This window comes from Oncorhynchus kisutch, linkage group LG10 (assembly GCF_002021735.2).
Source record: "Oncorhynchus kisutch isolate 150728-3 linkage group LG10, Okis_V2, whole genome shotgun sequence".
NCBI lineage: Eukaryota > Metazoa > Chordata > Actinopteri > Salmoniformes > Salmonidae > Oncorhynchus > Oncorhynchus kisutch.
Window position 1 is genome coordinate 50,506,863 of NC_034183.2, and position 15,240 is coordinate 50,522,102.

Below are 15,240 nucleotides of genomic sequence, written 5' to 3' on the forward strand. Positions count from 1 at the left end.
GATGTGCCAATTCATAAGCAAGTTCTCTGCATTTGTGGTTACTAAGCCCATTAAACTGGTGCACGAGATTCTTGATATGTTTAGCAAGCTCACACTCCATGTCATCAGATAAGACCTTGTGTGCCTCTGCTACTCTATCATAGCCTCTTTCACACAGGCACACGTTCGTTTTCCTTCTTGTCAATGTGCCTCTTCAGTGTCATTCAGCCTATTTTTTTATCCCTTGTTGCTCCTCGAATGAACTTCTCCCCTTATCTCTGTCTGTTTCTCTTTCTTTCTTTCCTTCTCTCTCTTTATCTCTTTCTCTCTCTCTTCAAAGGAGTTTTGCGTATTGCTCTGATTTCTCTGGCTTGTCACTGCCCCCTGGTGGTCGTCGATTGCCATAGCAGACTTGTCAAACGTTGGATCATAGCCAAGTAAGTGCATTGATTCACGACATTATATTTAATATACAGGATATTCCAGTCCCTTATAATCCCTAATATAATTTACAAATACAATGTTGATCATAGTAGGACTATCTGCACACCTGATAAGTCCGGATATGCAGGTCCAAAGTATAAGCATCAACGTGGCATGTATTATTATTTTATAACTGGTAGGTAGTATACATTTTGTGTAGTGTTTCATGTTCATGAAGGGGTCATGGGAATGAACCGTTTGGGATCCACTGCCATAATAGACCTAGCAGGGTTGGGGTGAATTCCATTTCGACGCCAGTCAATTCAGGAAGTACACTGAAGTTCAAATTGAAAATCTCTTCAATGAGGAAAATGTGGAATTGGAATTGGAATTTGGCTTACTTTCTGAATTGACTGGAAATCAAATGGAATTGACCCCAACCCTGCTGCCTAGATCGAATGTGCCAACTTTGAGATAGACATTGGGCTTGTTCCCACTAGAGGGCATCCTCCTAGAGGGCAATGGAATGAGTCCACAGTAACACAAGAAAGAGCCGTAAGCATTTCAATACAATACGACATATATTTTATTTATAAAACAAGTCTGTATTTATTTTACAAAATTACTCAGAATGTACAGCACCGTTTCAATAAAAGTGATTTTTGTCATTAAGTGTAGAAGGTGGAAATGAAATGTACTTTTTCAGTCTTTGTAGAGGAGGGATCTCATGTGTAGTTTTAGCAAATATGGTGGATAAGTGAAGATAGTTCACTCAGGCCGTTTACCATCGAAAATAAATAGTCTGTTCCAGTCTACTTAACTGGGTGTGTCGACCATAGCCACCAATGCAATAGCAGCTGGGTCTGGTCCACTTACTTCATTGAACCAACAAAAAAAAAAAAACAGCAAGTGGGGTGTCTCGCTTCCTCTTCCATCTCTGGTTTTAGTTTGGCTTCAGTGTTTGCCAATATCTCCAAAAGACTGTTGTAAAACACTAAAGCAACACTGGAGAAATGCAGAGGAGTTATGTTGGAGCCTTGCAGTCGATCTATGAAGCAGTCCTTCACTTTTACATTAGAAAGTGCAACTAGAAGAAAAACTGAAACGTTTGTCTAGTTTGAGGTTAAATTCTGAAGGGATAAAAGAGAGGCCTACCGCTATTTTTTTTTCAGCTTTAAAGAAAGAAAAACAAACAGGACAATATATCCTCAGGTTTTAAAACTCAGGTTAGTTTGAGAACAATTGATTTTAGAACAATTGATTTTTGAGGTGACATGTCTACGAATGACACGTGACATAGTATTTTGCTATGGAAACCAGTCAACCTCCAACAGCCAGTAACCATGCCCTCTAGGTCATAAAGCTGTTATGCATACAACAACGTCTGTTTCATACGTTACCTATTTGCTTTTGAACAGACAAGAAACTTAAGCAACACCAATAAAGTACACATTCTGTACCGTACCATGACTGTACAGTGTAATATGCAGGACCTGAAACTCCCCATGTCCCTAGGACCTGTTGAATATTTAAAATCGGAGATGACTAATAGCACCTTTATTAAAGGTAGTCTGTTTATGTATTCGTGGCCTAGGTAGGATGCAGACAGACAGGGGAGAATCAGGTGTCCCATTCTTCCACCACTCCACTGATTTATAGATGGAAGGGACAGAGAGAGTGTGATACTGAGATGCCTACAAAGACTCTCAGTCAGTCCCAGATTTCTAGGGAACGAAAGAACAGAGATATCTGACTGGATTGACACAAAATGTCATGGCCCAATGGGGATGCACTGCCTTTCATCTCTGTGCGTGTTACTGGGTGTGATAGAGGGACCGTGTGAAATGGTGAGACCGATGTATGTGTTTGAGGGAGAGGCAAAGAAAGTCTTCTGTGTTTGAGTCTGCACGAATTCGTTTGATAGAGAAAGACATGACGTTTTGGTGTGTTTGCGTGTGTGTACGTGAACTCATTTCCCAGAGCTCAGAGGTTCTTGTCGCTAGTCTTGTGACCAGGGAACAGATCGGGCGTTTCTGCTAACGTGGCCCTGATCTTCTTCTTCTCTTTAAAACGTCCCGAGTGGGACACTTTGACATGGCGTCCCTTGGTGGCCGTCTTATCCACTATCCTCTCCAGACGGGCGTTCAATTGGCTGTCCTCTGTGTTGCCCTCTACTGGCCCGGGGGCTCCACTGTGGGGTGTGGTATTGCTGCCATGCTCCGCTGGGATCTCGTACAGAACCTTGGGCTCTGACTTCTTCTTACGTAGGAAGGTCAGCTTCCACCAGCCAGGCGATGGGTCAGCCATGACCACACACAAACACAGAGAGGAGGGAGAGCGGGATGGAAGAATGGAGGGGCCTTGGGTTGATGTAGGGAGAGAAAGAGCGAGAGAAGTTTAGTAATACGTTAGTTAACAACTGTAGCTTTACAGCTCCACAATGTTTATAGTGAAGATGGATCAGACATGAGTCATGAACTCTCAGAGAGAAGAGTGAGGGAGGGAGGGAGAGTTACGTTAAATCCCCCTATGACTCTCTTCCCATTCCCCATTCAAACTCCTGCCACACCTCTTACCCTAAGCCCTAACCACAGTAACCTGACTCTGTGTCAGATAGATCTGTGTCAGGAGGAACGGACTGAGCCCTCCTGAATATTTCAGGGGAACTCAATAGGCACCATATGGTGGAGGGATGACAGGGCACCGCTGGAGATTGGGTTACTCCTAGTGTGTGTTGGCCAAGCTAAATGTGTTGGCTGCTAATAGCGCCTCATATTTCAGCCAAACCCTTTCTAGGATGAGATGACACTCACGGGTTGCCCAATCTCTCGTACTGAGGTGTTGCTCTTTGAATTGCAAGCGCCGCGCTACCATGGCCGCTACTTCTGCCGCTACTACTGCCATTATCAATCCCTCTACCATTGTTGCCACCACCATCACAATAAATATGACTACTACCGCTACTACAACAACAGCGACTACTGCTAGCACAAACCTGAGTGTGGGCTTAGTTCCATTCGGATGCAGTCATTTCTGGGAATTAATTGACTTATTTTTCTCGCTGAAATTCCCCTGGCCTGGGTTCAAAAGCAACCACTCATTAAAAGTAATTCATTCAACCGTGAGTTTCTGTTTAGTGTTTCACTTTCAATGACCGTTTCCCCTGTCAGGACTAGAGAGAGAAGTACCCAGGTGAAAAGCTTTTTAAATTCCAGCTAAACCGTTCTGCAAACAAATATTAAAGGGGCATTCCAAAAATCACGTGTTCTGTAGTGTGTCGGTGCAGTTTAAGTGCTCCTGCTCTGACTGTAACAGTCGTGGGAGAGTTTGGCTGTTCATTGTGTAATACAGGCAGAGCAGGTTGTATTGTCTGTCCTGTGAGTTTCTACACAGGTAAATCTGCCCACATAAGCAAACGTGTACTGATTTACCAGCACACGTACATCATTTACGTACATCATTTACCAGATGAACTGTGTGATGTGCAGGCAAAGGCGAACACAGGCATGCAGGCAGAGGGAACCCACATGTAGCAAACGTAAAAATAGACACGTGAACACACGCACACTGCTCTGCCCTCCCTGCACACCGATAAAGCCTCGGCTTTGTGCCACTCTCCCCCCCAGAAGAAGGGAATAGGCCATTACCCACCGGTCGCCTAGCAACGCCGTGGACATTTCCATAGAATATGCTAATGTACGTTTGGTGATCTGTTTAGGTGCTGGTGACCTTTAACCCGATAGCTGAGGGTTGGGTTTCGGTTTGTGGATGAGCAAACAGAAGCCAAGACTGCTTTTGTGTTGGCCAAGCGGCTACACTTGGCCAACATGTTAATGTTTGAGTTCCTTTGACTGGTTTCCTGCCAGGGTGAAACTTTCAGAGGGCAAAGCTAGTCTGGGCATCATTTCATCTGCCTCAGCATAATAGTCTGTCTAAGATATGTCTGGTCTAATATCTGGCTTTACGTGCGATCATTTCTTGGTTTACAGTATATTTTTTTACTTGTTAATTGTTATTCACCCTAACATATTTGTAACGCTAAATTGTTTATCTGGGTTTACTAATACATGTGTCAGTCACCTGACTCTGTAGTACTGCCCTATTTGTGGTTGGTTGTCTTGCAGTCAAAGTGCAACCCATTTTATGACCCTTCTACAGCTGGGTTCCTTATTAGTTCTATTGCCCGTTCTATTGCCCGTTCTATTGCCCGTTCTATTGCCCGTTCTATTGCCTGTTCTATTGCCGTTCTATTGCCTGTTCTATTGCCCGTTCTATTGCCCGTTCTAGTGCCCGTTGTAGGGCCCGTTGTAGGGCCTGTTCTATTGCCCGTTCTATTGCCTGTTCTATTGCCGTTCTATTGCCTGTTCTATTGCCCGTTCTATTGCCCGTTCTAGTGCCCGTTCTAGTGCCCGTTGTAGGGCCTGTTCTATTGCCCGTTGTAGGGCCTGTTCTATTGCCCGTTGTAGGGCCTGTTCTATTGCCGTTCTATTGCCTGTTCTATTGCCCGTTCTATTGCCCGTTCTAGTGCCCGTTCTATTGCCCGTTGTAGTGCCCGTCTATTGCCCGTTGTAGTGCCTGTTCTATTGCCGTTCTATTGCCCATTCTATTGCCCCTTCTATTGCCCGTTGTAGTGCCCATTCTATTGCCCCTTCTAGTGCCCGTTCTATTGCCCGTTCTAGTGCCCGTTCTAGTGCCCGTTCTATTGCCTGTTGTAGTGCCTGTTCTATTGCCTGTTCTATTGCCCGTTCTAGTGCCCGTTCTAATGCCCGTTGGAATGCCCGTTCTAGTGCCCGTTCTAGTGCCTGTTCTATTGCCTGCGCTATTGTCCGTTCTAGTGCCCGTTCTAGTGCCCGTTCTATTGCCCGTTCTAGTGCCCGCTCTATTGCCCGTTGGAATGCCCGTTCTAGTGCCCATTCTAGTGCCTGTTCTATTGTCCGTTCTATTGCCCGTTCTAGTGCCCGTTCTATTGCCCGTTCTAGTGCCGTTCTATTGCCCGTTCTAGTGCCCATTCTATTGCCCGTTGTAGTGCCCGTTGGAATGCCCGTTCTATTGCCCGTTCTAGTGCCCGTTCTATTGCCCGTTCTATTGCCCGTTCTATTGCCCGTTGTAATGCCCGTTCTATTGCCCATTCTATTGCCCGTTCTAGTGCCCGTTCTATTGCCCGTTCTATTGCCCGTTGTAATGCCCGTTCTAGTGCCCGTTCTATTGCCCGTTCTAGTGCCCGCTCTATTGCCCGTTGGAATGCCCATTCTAGTGCCCATTCTAGTGCCTGTTCTATTGTCCGTTCTATTGCCCGTTCTAGTGCCCGTTCTATTGCCCGTTCTAGTGCCCATTCTATTGCCCGTTGTAGTGCCCGTTGGAATGCCCGTTCTATTGCCCGTTCTATTGCCCGTTGTAGTGCCTGTTCTATTGCCCGTTCTAGTGCCCGTTGGAATGCCAGTCAGTCAGTGACGTTCAACATAGCTCATTCTCGGGTCGTCCGCCCTGTCTGTCTCTCTGTCATTCCATCCACCTCTTGTCCTTTAGCCATCAGTAACCTAGACCTCCCGTTTCACAGCCTCCTTCAGAGCAGAACATCTGTCAAGTAGCTTTACCGTGTCCTGGACTAGTCGCTGGCACAGCCGGTTGTCCAGGTCAGCTGACAAGGTAACTTCCAAGTAAAGCTCCAAGTGCTGAGTCCGTTTACACGGCGTCATGAGGAACTCCACAAGGAAACGTGAGATCTCAATTTTAGAGAGTCATTCATTTTACGGCCGTGGCTGTGTTGCGTGACTATTTGGGATGGCCAGAGGCCATCCCTTCAAGGTCATAAGGATAATGTCCATGTTGCTTGTCCAGAAACCCAGTCAAGCCAGCAAAATCACCACGCTGTTATTCTTTCCCGAAAGAAAGTGTATCGCCGGTGCGTCACAGGCAGTAAAAACCTGCGCTTAAGAGCCCAGATGTCTAGTGAGACCATACCCCTGTACACTCTGTAGTAACCCTTCCAATCTTTTTGAGCCAGCCGCTACCGGGCCGCTGAGCCAGCCGCTACCGGGCCGCTGAGCCAGCCGCTACCGGGCCGCTGAGCCAGCTGCTACCGGGCCGCTGAGCCAGCCGCTACCGGGCCGCTGAGCCAGCCGCTACCGGGCCGCTGTGGACCTGTGTGTGCAGACTGGGCTCAACGCAACTGACGGGCAAGTCACCTTAGGCGATAACCGTCTGCAATTAAAGCTCCATTTCCCCACGCTAACGTTGGACTCTTTATCGGGGAATTCACACATCAAATATTTTTACCAAATGTGGAGCACGGTCAAATATGAGGGAAAACTCCCTTGCAGTCAATCTGTCAAACTATTGCATTATGCAGGCTTTGACGCAACAGTGGCTAATATGCCGGCCATTAGGGCTGGGGTCATTCCCTCGAAGGATATACTATACTTGTTTTGGTATACGTTAAATTGGTGCCGTGACTATAAGATCATACAGCTGGTAATTATTAGCGAAGAGTAGGATGTCAAGGCGAGTTACGCAAATGAAAGTGTCACATTGGTATTTTAGAGCTGACATAGCCAGCCAGAGCATTGTATCGAAACCATACAAATGTAGACACATTGACATACGGTCACCAAGGAACAGTGCAATCAGTTAGGTGCAGTGTGTGCTAACAGCTTAGTGTTTACCCAGTGTGTGTGTGTGTGTGTGTGTGTGTGTGTGTGTGTGTGTGTGTGGTCAAAAGGCTCAGTGTTCAAAGGTCCTTATTGCTAACTGGTACGAGGGGCCCAAGGAAGCCCGTTCTGTCTGAAGTCCACTTTCGGTCAGTTTAAGAGGTATTCATCTGGTTTAGGTATGTTTACGGGAAGAGGGTAGTAAGCCCAATATTTGACGTTGTGAAGAAAAATACAACTAGCGCTTACATTTTGATCGTCAATATTTCATCATTACAATCTTGCGATCTGGCAAAATGTTGCTAATTGTACATTGTCAAGGCACAGTTTAGGGTGTGTGTGTGTGTGTGTGTGAGAGTGTGAGAGAGAGAGAGAGCGAGAGAGCGAGAGTGAGTGTGTGTGTGTCCACAAGAATAGTAAACAAACAAAAATTTGACCATCTGGGGACATTTTGTTGGTCCCCACAAACTCAAATGCTGGGTTAAAGTTAGATTTAGGGTTAGGATTAGGAGCTAGGGTTAGAGTAAGGGTTAAGGTTAGGGTTAGGGTTACGGTAATGGTACGGTTAGCGTTAGATTAAGGGTTAGGATTAGGAGCTAGATTTAGTTTTAGGGTTAGGAGCTAGGGTTAGAGTAAGGGTTAAGGTTAGGGTTAGGAGCTAGGGTTAGAGTAAGGGTTAAGGTTAGGGTTAGGAGCTAGGGTTAGAGTAAGGGTTAAGGTTAGGGTTAGGAGCTAGGGTTAGAGTAAGGGTTAAGGTTAGGGTTAGGAGCTAGGGTTAGAGTAAGGGTTAAGGTTAGGGTTAGGAGCTAGGGTTAGAGTAAGGGTTAAGGTTAGGGTTAGGAGCTAGGGTTAGAGTAAGGGTTAAGGTTAGGGTTAGGAGCTAGGGTTAGAGTAAGGGTTAAGGTTAGGGTTAGGAGCTAGGGTTAGAGTAAGGGTTAAGGTTAGGGTTAGGAGCTAGGGTTAGAGTAAGGGTTAAGGTTAGGGTTAGGAGCTAGGGTTAGAGTAAGGGTTAAGGTTAGGGTTAGGAGCTAGGGTTAGAGTAAGGGTTAAGGTTAGGGTTAGGAGCTAGGGTTAGAGTAAGGGTTAAGGTTAGGGTTAGGAGCTAGGGTTAGAGTAAGGGTTAAGGTTAGGGTTAGGAGCTAGGGTTAGAGTAAGGGTTAAGGTTAGGGTTAGGGTTACGGTAATGGTACGGTTAGCGTTAGATTAAGGGTTAGGGATAACAGGATTTTGAATGGGTGTGTGCGCGCGCAAGTGTGTGTGTATGCAATAACCTCACCTGTATATATGTAGAGCTCTGGAGACGACCTTCCTCCCAAAGCTTAATAGTTTATGGGAGAAACCCTGCTTGGAAAACCAAATATATCGACTCAAATATCAGATCATTGCCACTCCAATATCCACTCCAGAATCCTCTTCCACTCTTATCCTTTTACTGCTGTCCTACACTTCGTCTTCTTCGTCCTCCCCTGTGCAGCCTATTCTCTCTCTCTCTCTGTCTCTCTCTGATAGTCAGGTGTAGAGCTACAGGTGCAACCTTCGTCCCTCCTCCTGTCACACAGATACACACTCAGCTGAGTGGAGCACTACAGACCCCGCCCACTGGGACTTGGGTAAACACAACCTGGGCGACAGCGAGGTGAGGGAAGAGCGTAGATCGACGCTCAATAGATCCGCTCAACTTATTACGCGTTCTGCCAAATCACTCTGACGACACTTTTCGCCATGTGTCTGCAATGCAAATGCACTGTTGGTTCAGTCAGACAGGAGGCTTGCAACTCTGTAAAGCCCTGCAGAGGTCAGAGAGGATGAACATGACTTTACGGTTATAGATCTGCGCGCCAGTAGATATCATGTTGTATTCGTTTTGATTTCCATCATGCCTGGCGTTACGGTTTGGAATCGCTCCCTCAGAAGTAGGACGTTGGTTAGTATGTAACCAAACGGCTTTAGACCTGGGATGCATGAAGAAAGTCCCATCTCCGTGGCTTCGGTTTTTATTGCCACCGTTGTCGGGTGTCAGCGTGTCGTTTTAGAAGCTCTTGGATACATAAACCAATATTACACTCCTGAATATGCAATGACACCGATTCAGACACACGCAAACACCTACAATGACAGGGGGTAAAAAAAGACCTATTCCGTATATTTATTCAAAGGGTAAGACATCAGAAGTCTCGTACAACCCTCTTCAGCCCACTGCCAATATCCGGGCTCAGGGAAAGCGGAACCGGCGCAGACACAAACGTCAACCACCCGATAAAACAATCGCCAAGGCCGCTTGAAACTGACCGATCACACGTTTCAGTTGAAAACATCCTTAAGACCCAAAAAAAACAAAGAGGCCTTATACAACCCAGCTCATCTCTCCCTGTAGATGGGTCCTGTCCCCACAAGTCTAGATAGCGTGGTTCCTTGTGTCCAGCTCCAAAGTAGTCAACCATCTGCCTGCTAAAGGCCCATAAACCTATAATCATGTGATAAGTGTCTCTCGAAGGGCGATATGGACAATTACCACAATCGAGGGCGTGCCTTTTGGGGGAAAGGTTTTGTTGTTTCGTACACATGTTTCGCCAGTGACTTTCCCTGAAGCAACATGGGACAGTGGGCAAGTACAGTTTTTCTGACTTCCTACATCATGTCGGCCACAACTTTAACAAACACAGATATGAACCCCATTGTCCTGTATCATAATATCATGTTATGACTATCTGAGCTCTATAATAATGTTACTTCATATAGCGCTATGAGCAATTTAAAAGATCAGATTGAAGAGGGAGGAAATTGCCTGAGCAGCGCCCCTTGTCCTATCAATCTCTGCCACGGTCACGTCATGCAAAACGTCCAACAATGCCATCCTTAGATCTCAAGCACATCTCACATTCATATCAGTTTGCATGTTCTGGGCAGAAGCGGTCATGTGAGATTTGATCTGGTGATGAGCTCTGAGTTGGAATAAGAGCCACTGCTTTATGGTGAGACCAATGGGCAAGCTCAGCACAGTACAGTGAATAAAGCATTATAGTTCAGGGCGGCTTATAAACCTTATTTAAAAGGCTCAGGCCATTTGTATCAGCACAGCACAGCACCCTCTCCCCCCCTCCCTTTGTCTGATCTCATCCCTCTCTCTCTCTCTCTCTCTCTCTCTCTCTCTCTCTCTCTCTCTCTCTTTCTTCCTCTCTCTCTCTCTCTCTCTCTTTCTTCCTCTCTCTCTCTCTCTCTCTTCCCCCCCCCCTTTTCTGGGACAGGCTGGGTGTGTGTGTGTGTCTCAGCATGAGTGTTTTATTGGCAGATGCCTGAACAACAGACACAATCGAGAAGGGACACACCATCCAACACCCAACAACGCTATCTTTTACCAGCACTGCACAAAAGGTCGCATGGCTCGACACATACTGTTCCTTCTGACCTCTGACCCCCGAATGAGTGTTTCAGTACTTCAAACACGTAGGTGTGGAGAAGGAGAACGGACCAAAGGGATCATGTGTGTGTTAGTATGTGATAGAGAGGGACAGAGATAAGGAGAATGGTTATCTATGCATAGTCACTTTCCCCCTTACCTACATGTACAAGTTACCTCAGTATATAGCCACGCTATGGTTATTTTGAATGTGTTACTTTTTCTTTTATTTTTTAGTGGGGCTTGTTGTACCACGACTGAAATGACTGATGTCAGGAGAAGGAGGTTGAATATTTTTGTCTTTAGTTTATTTAGCAAATATTTTCTTAACTCTGTTGAACTGCGTTGTTGGTTAAGGGCTTGCAAGTAAGCATTTCCCGGTAAGGTCTACACCAAAATTTGATTTGATCTGAACTTCTAGGTGACAGGGACCTTAAGACAGACAGCAGCACGTGGCCCTACAAATGGGGCCAAGTTTCTGACGGTTGATCGCAGAAAGCACAGAACATTTCTGCTCTGGTCTGCACCTGGGTGGGGAAAATGGGAGCGAACTTTACCTCTTACGACTGGGTCCTGGTTAATCACATTGATTTGGTTTACTTGGTGGAGAACAACAACAAAAAAGTAGACACCAAATCATTCACTTGAGAGAAGATCTGATTTAACATCATTTGTAATCAACAGTAATGTTACCTGACATCGATGGCAATTTGACACGACTGTTTGCTGAGACTGGAAAATATAGTAAAGGGCTCACGCAATGAAATGCTCATTCAAAGCAGGCACCCCGTGCAGAACTGTAGCGACGTAGATAAGCAAATATGTCCCGGCATCAATCACAACTGGCTCGCAGATAAAGGAAACCCGTGTCACGAGCCAACTAGAAGATTCTTCCCTGTCAAACTGATTCTACGTACAGTATAATCCACCTGCCAATCTACTAGAGGAACTGGCACTGTCACATCGTACTGTAAAGGCATGTCAATACAATAATGCACTGTGTTTTACCCAGATGTCATTCTTGTCGTTTTGTGTGTATGTGCTTTACCCAGATGTCATTCTTGTCGTTTTGTGTGTGTGTGCTTTACCCAGATGTCATTCTTGTCGTTTTGTGTGTGTGTGCTTTACCCAGATGTCATTCTTGTCGTTTTGTGTGTGTGAGTGTCTGTAGTGTTTTGATTTTTGATATGTTGTTGGTTATGCATGTATTGTGTTGTTAGGTGTTGTCTGCCAATAATTAGCCAGTGGGTATACATTGTGTATTGAGTTGAAGTGGTTTTTGCAACTGCACCTCCTTGTGGACAGGGACTAGAAAAGCACATACACCCAATGACAGAAGAGACATGCAAGGATTCCATCAACACCCCCCCCCCCCCCCCCCCCCCCCCCCCCTGTGTGGCCTCTCTTTATAATCTACCACTGATGCCAGACGAGGCATTTGGGTCAAATATTTCCTTAAAACAATAGAGACCATCAAATATCATGTCACCTGATGTAGTACTCACATTGCCCAGCAGAGGGCACCCGCCAGCATTGTACATGACATCACTGGGCACTGCTGGGCTCTCTGCCATCAAACACAGGGCTGGCACTCTGCCATGGCAGTAACTTCACTCGTGCTGTCCTGCTGGTGGCAGACCTCTATAGCAATTAGGCCGCCGTAGTCTCTGGCACCAGGAAACCTCCATGGCACCTCGGTGCTGCTCTCCCATGTGGCACGTTGGCTGTGGGTCCACTGGGTCAGTCTAGCGCAGCTAGACACTCTGGGTCCTGCTCCAAGTCCTGGGGAGTGTCTTACAGACTTACAGACTACAGTCCACTGTAGTGGGAATTGTTGTACCACGACGCCACTGAAATGACTGATGTCGAGAGAAGAACCAGGTTGAATATGTTGGGGGTGTTTAAAAAAAAAAACTTACCAGTAGCTGTTGTTGATGCACATGAGATGGTTGAAGTTGTAAGGGAGTCCTATAAGTAACACTGCCACCATGTGGTCTCACCCTATCATTGCAGGGAATATGATCAGATGGGGTTTGAAAGTTTTTTTTGCAGTCTTTGTTTGAGGTAGTATGGTGATAGGACACCAGGTGGCAGTAGAGCATATTGACACTCGTTTACACTCAAAACCTTGTGATTTCATAAAAACAATTGAGAATGTTCTGTATATTTTAGGATTCAGACACACAGTTTATAAATACAGTGTTCTACTCAATCAGAGGAAAGAGTAGTGAAGAACAATGAGTTGGTCATTGGTAGAATAATGAAGAGGGAGAGTGGAGGAAAGAGGAGAGGGAGAGTGATGTTTATTTATTTTCCCTTTTGTACTTTAACTATTTGCACATAGTTACAGCACTGTATATAGCCACAATATGACATTTGAAATGTCTATATTCCTTTTGAACCTTTTGTGTGTTTAATGTTCATTTTTTATTATTTATTTCAGTTTTGTTTGTAATCTATTTCACTTGCTTTGGCAATGAATTGGAATGTTTCCCATTCCAATAAATCCCTTTGAATTGAGAGAGAGAGAGAGAGCGAGAGAGATAGAGGTGCTCTGTAAATGTGATTCTGAAGGAGGGCTGTCCCCTTAAGCACAAGGTAGCCCCCCTTCACTCTCCTCTCTCGCTCTCCTTCCCCTCTCTCCTCTCGCGTGCGACTCCATTTTAATTTCACAGCAGAGCTTAACTCATGGCGGTGGGGACCCCCGGCCACCTCTCTCTCTCTCTCTCTCTCTCTCTCTCTCTCTCTCTCTCAGGACACTCAAAGCACCGTTACATCCTCCTGCTGCCCTCCATCCCTCTATCCCTCCTTCCCTCTCTTCATGCCCACCCCATCACTCCAGTCGCTCGTTACCGAGGGCGGCGGAGGAGGCACAGTGAGTGATGGGAGCCATCCATTAGAACCCCACCACCAGCCTCAGTCCTACACACACACACACCTGACCCACAAAAACACGCATACACACACACACCTGACCCACAAATGCACACCCACCCACCCCCAAACACACACGCATACACACACACCTGACCCACAAATACACACCAACCCACCCCCAAACACACACGCATACACACACACACACCTGACTCACAAATACACATCCACCCACCCCCACACACGCATGCATGCATGCACACACACTTGACTCACAAATACACACCCACCCACCCCCAAACACACATGCATGCATGCATGCACACACACCTGACTCACAAATACACACCCACCCCCAAACACACATGCATGCATGCACACACACACAACAACCACCTCAAACATGAAACACTCTCACCCTCTTCCCTCACCCCGGCCATGTCTTCAAAATGCATGGGTGTAACAGATTAGCTGTAACCCGTGCTTTAATGGCCACTTCCTCTCCAGTCAGGTCCACTATGCACCAGCGTTACCGGTTTACAATGGGAGCGGGGGATGGAGCGTGCCGGGGTGGGGGGTAACATGTTTGACACAACCATTCGTGGCATCCTTTATTGATTGGCAGTGGCATATTTTCTATTTTATTGCTGTTCTAGTTACTTTCAACATCCAGGCCCTGCCCAGCGGATCACCCATTCAGTCATACTGTAGAATGGTCCTTCTTTTCCATTTAGCTAAATAGCCACTTCCTATTTCAAATTGTGGGTATCAGTGCCGCAATAGCTCATGACGACGATGATGATGACGACGATGATGATGTTCCTACAGTAACGCCGTTCGTGGTCAAACTGGGATGATAGACATGTGCGTCTAACATTGACGACCGTGTGAATGTCGGCCAGGAACACAGAGCGACGGTAATGACAACAGCGATGACATTGGAATTGGCAAGATAGTGGATGACACGAGTTGAAAGCATAAAAGTACGAACCATATCGAGTCCCAGGAGTTATTTCTTTCCTTCCTACGTCTAATAGGTGAGCTAACCGGCACTTCCTCTCCGTTGATGGACAGATAGGCCAAACATTTGGTTTCAGAATCCAATCTGAGCCTGCTAGAGCTGCTGCTTAATATACAGAGCACTGTCACCACTCTCCGCTAGTGTCAACATCCCATCGCATCTTGACAACTGGGATTGTTTCCAAGATCAACTGACATGGAATGGAAAAGTTCAATTCGGTTCAGCAAAATATGTCCAATTGATAAAACAAGAGAGTGACACGGTAGCACTCGCACGCACACGCGCGCGCACACACACACACACAAATACTCGCAGAAACACGCCTCTCAAAAGTCAAAACCCCTTTTTAAATAAAATCTCCTCCCACCAACCCTCCCCCTCTACCTTACCTCCTATGCCTCCCTCCCGTTCCCTCCCTCCCTCCCTCCCATTCCCTCCCTCCCTCCCTCCCATTCCCTCCCCTCCCATTCCCTCCCTCCCTCCCATTCCCTCCCTCCCTCCCATTCCCTCCCTCCTGTTCCCTCCCTCCCATTCCCTCCCTCCCTCCCATTCCCTCCTCCCTCCCTCCCTCCCTCCCTCCCTCCTCCCTCCCTCCCTCCCTCCCTCCCTCCCTCCTCCCTCCTCCCTCCCTCCCTCCCTCCCTCCCATTCCCTCCCCTCCCATTCCCTCCCTCCCTCCCTCCCCTCCCATTCCCTCCCTCCCTCCCTCCCTCCCATTCCCTCCCCTCCCATTCCCTCCCTCCCGTTCCCTCCCTCCCTCCTGTTCCCTCCCTCCCATTCCCTCCCGCCCATTCCCATTCCCTCTCCCTCCTCCCTCCCCTCCCTCCCTCCCTCCCTCCCTCCCTCCCTCCCTCCCTCCCTCCCTCCCTCCCTCCCTCCCTCCCTCCCTCCCTCCCT

The 15,240-nt window shown here is 47.0% G+C and overlaps 1 protein-coding gene across 1 annotated transcript; it reads right to left on the reverse strand.

The window, feature by feature from the left end:
- Positions 1-970: 970 nt before the first annotated feature.
- LOC109898323 (proline-rich protein 15-like protein A) lies at positions 971-9,252 on the reverse strand. Its single transcript, XM_020493260.2, has 2 exons — positions 8,326-9,252; positions 971-2,762 (listed from the first exon to the last, which is right to left on the reverse strand). The coding sequence occupies exon 2, from the start codon at positions 2,707-2,709 to the stop codon at positions 2,386-2,388; it is 324 nt and encodes a 107-aa protein (XP_020348849.1). The 5' UTR covers positions 2,710-2,762; positions 8,326-9,252; the 3' UTR covers positions 971-2,385.
- Between the last annotated feature and the right edge of the window lie 5,988 nt (positions 9,253-15,240).

Bases quoted from the DNA above. Each gene is read 5' to 3' on its own strand.
- LOC109898323 (XM_020493260.2), bottom strand. From the start codon at position 2,709: ATGGCTGACCCATCGCCTGGCTGGTGGAAGCTGACCTTCCTACGTAAG.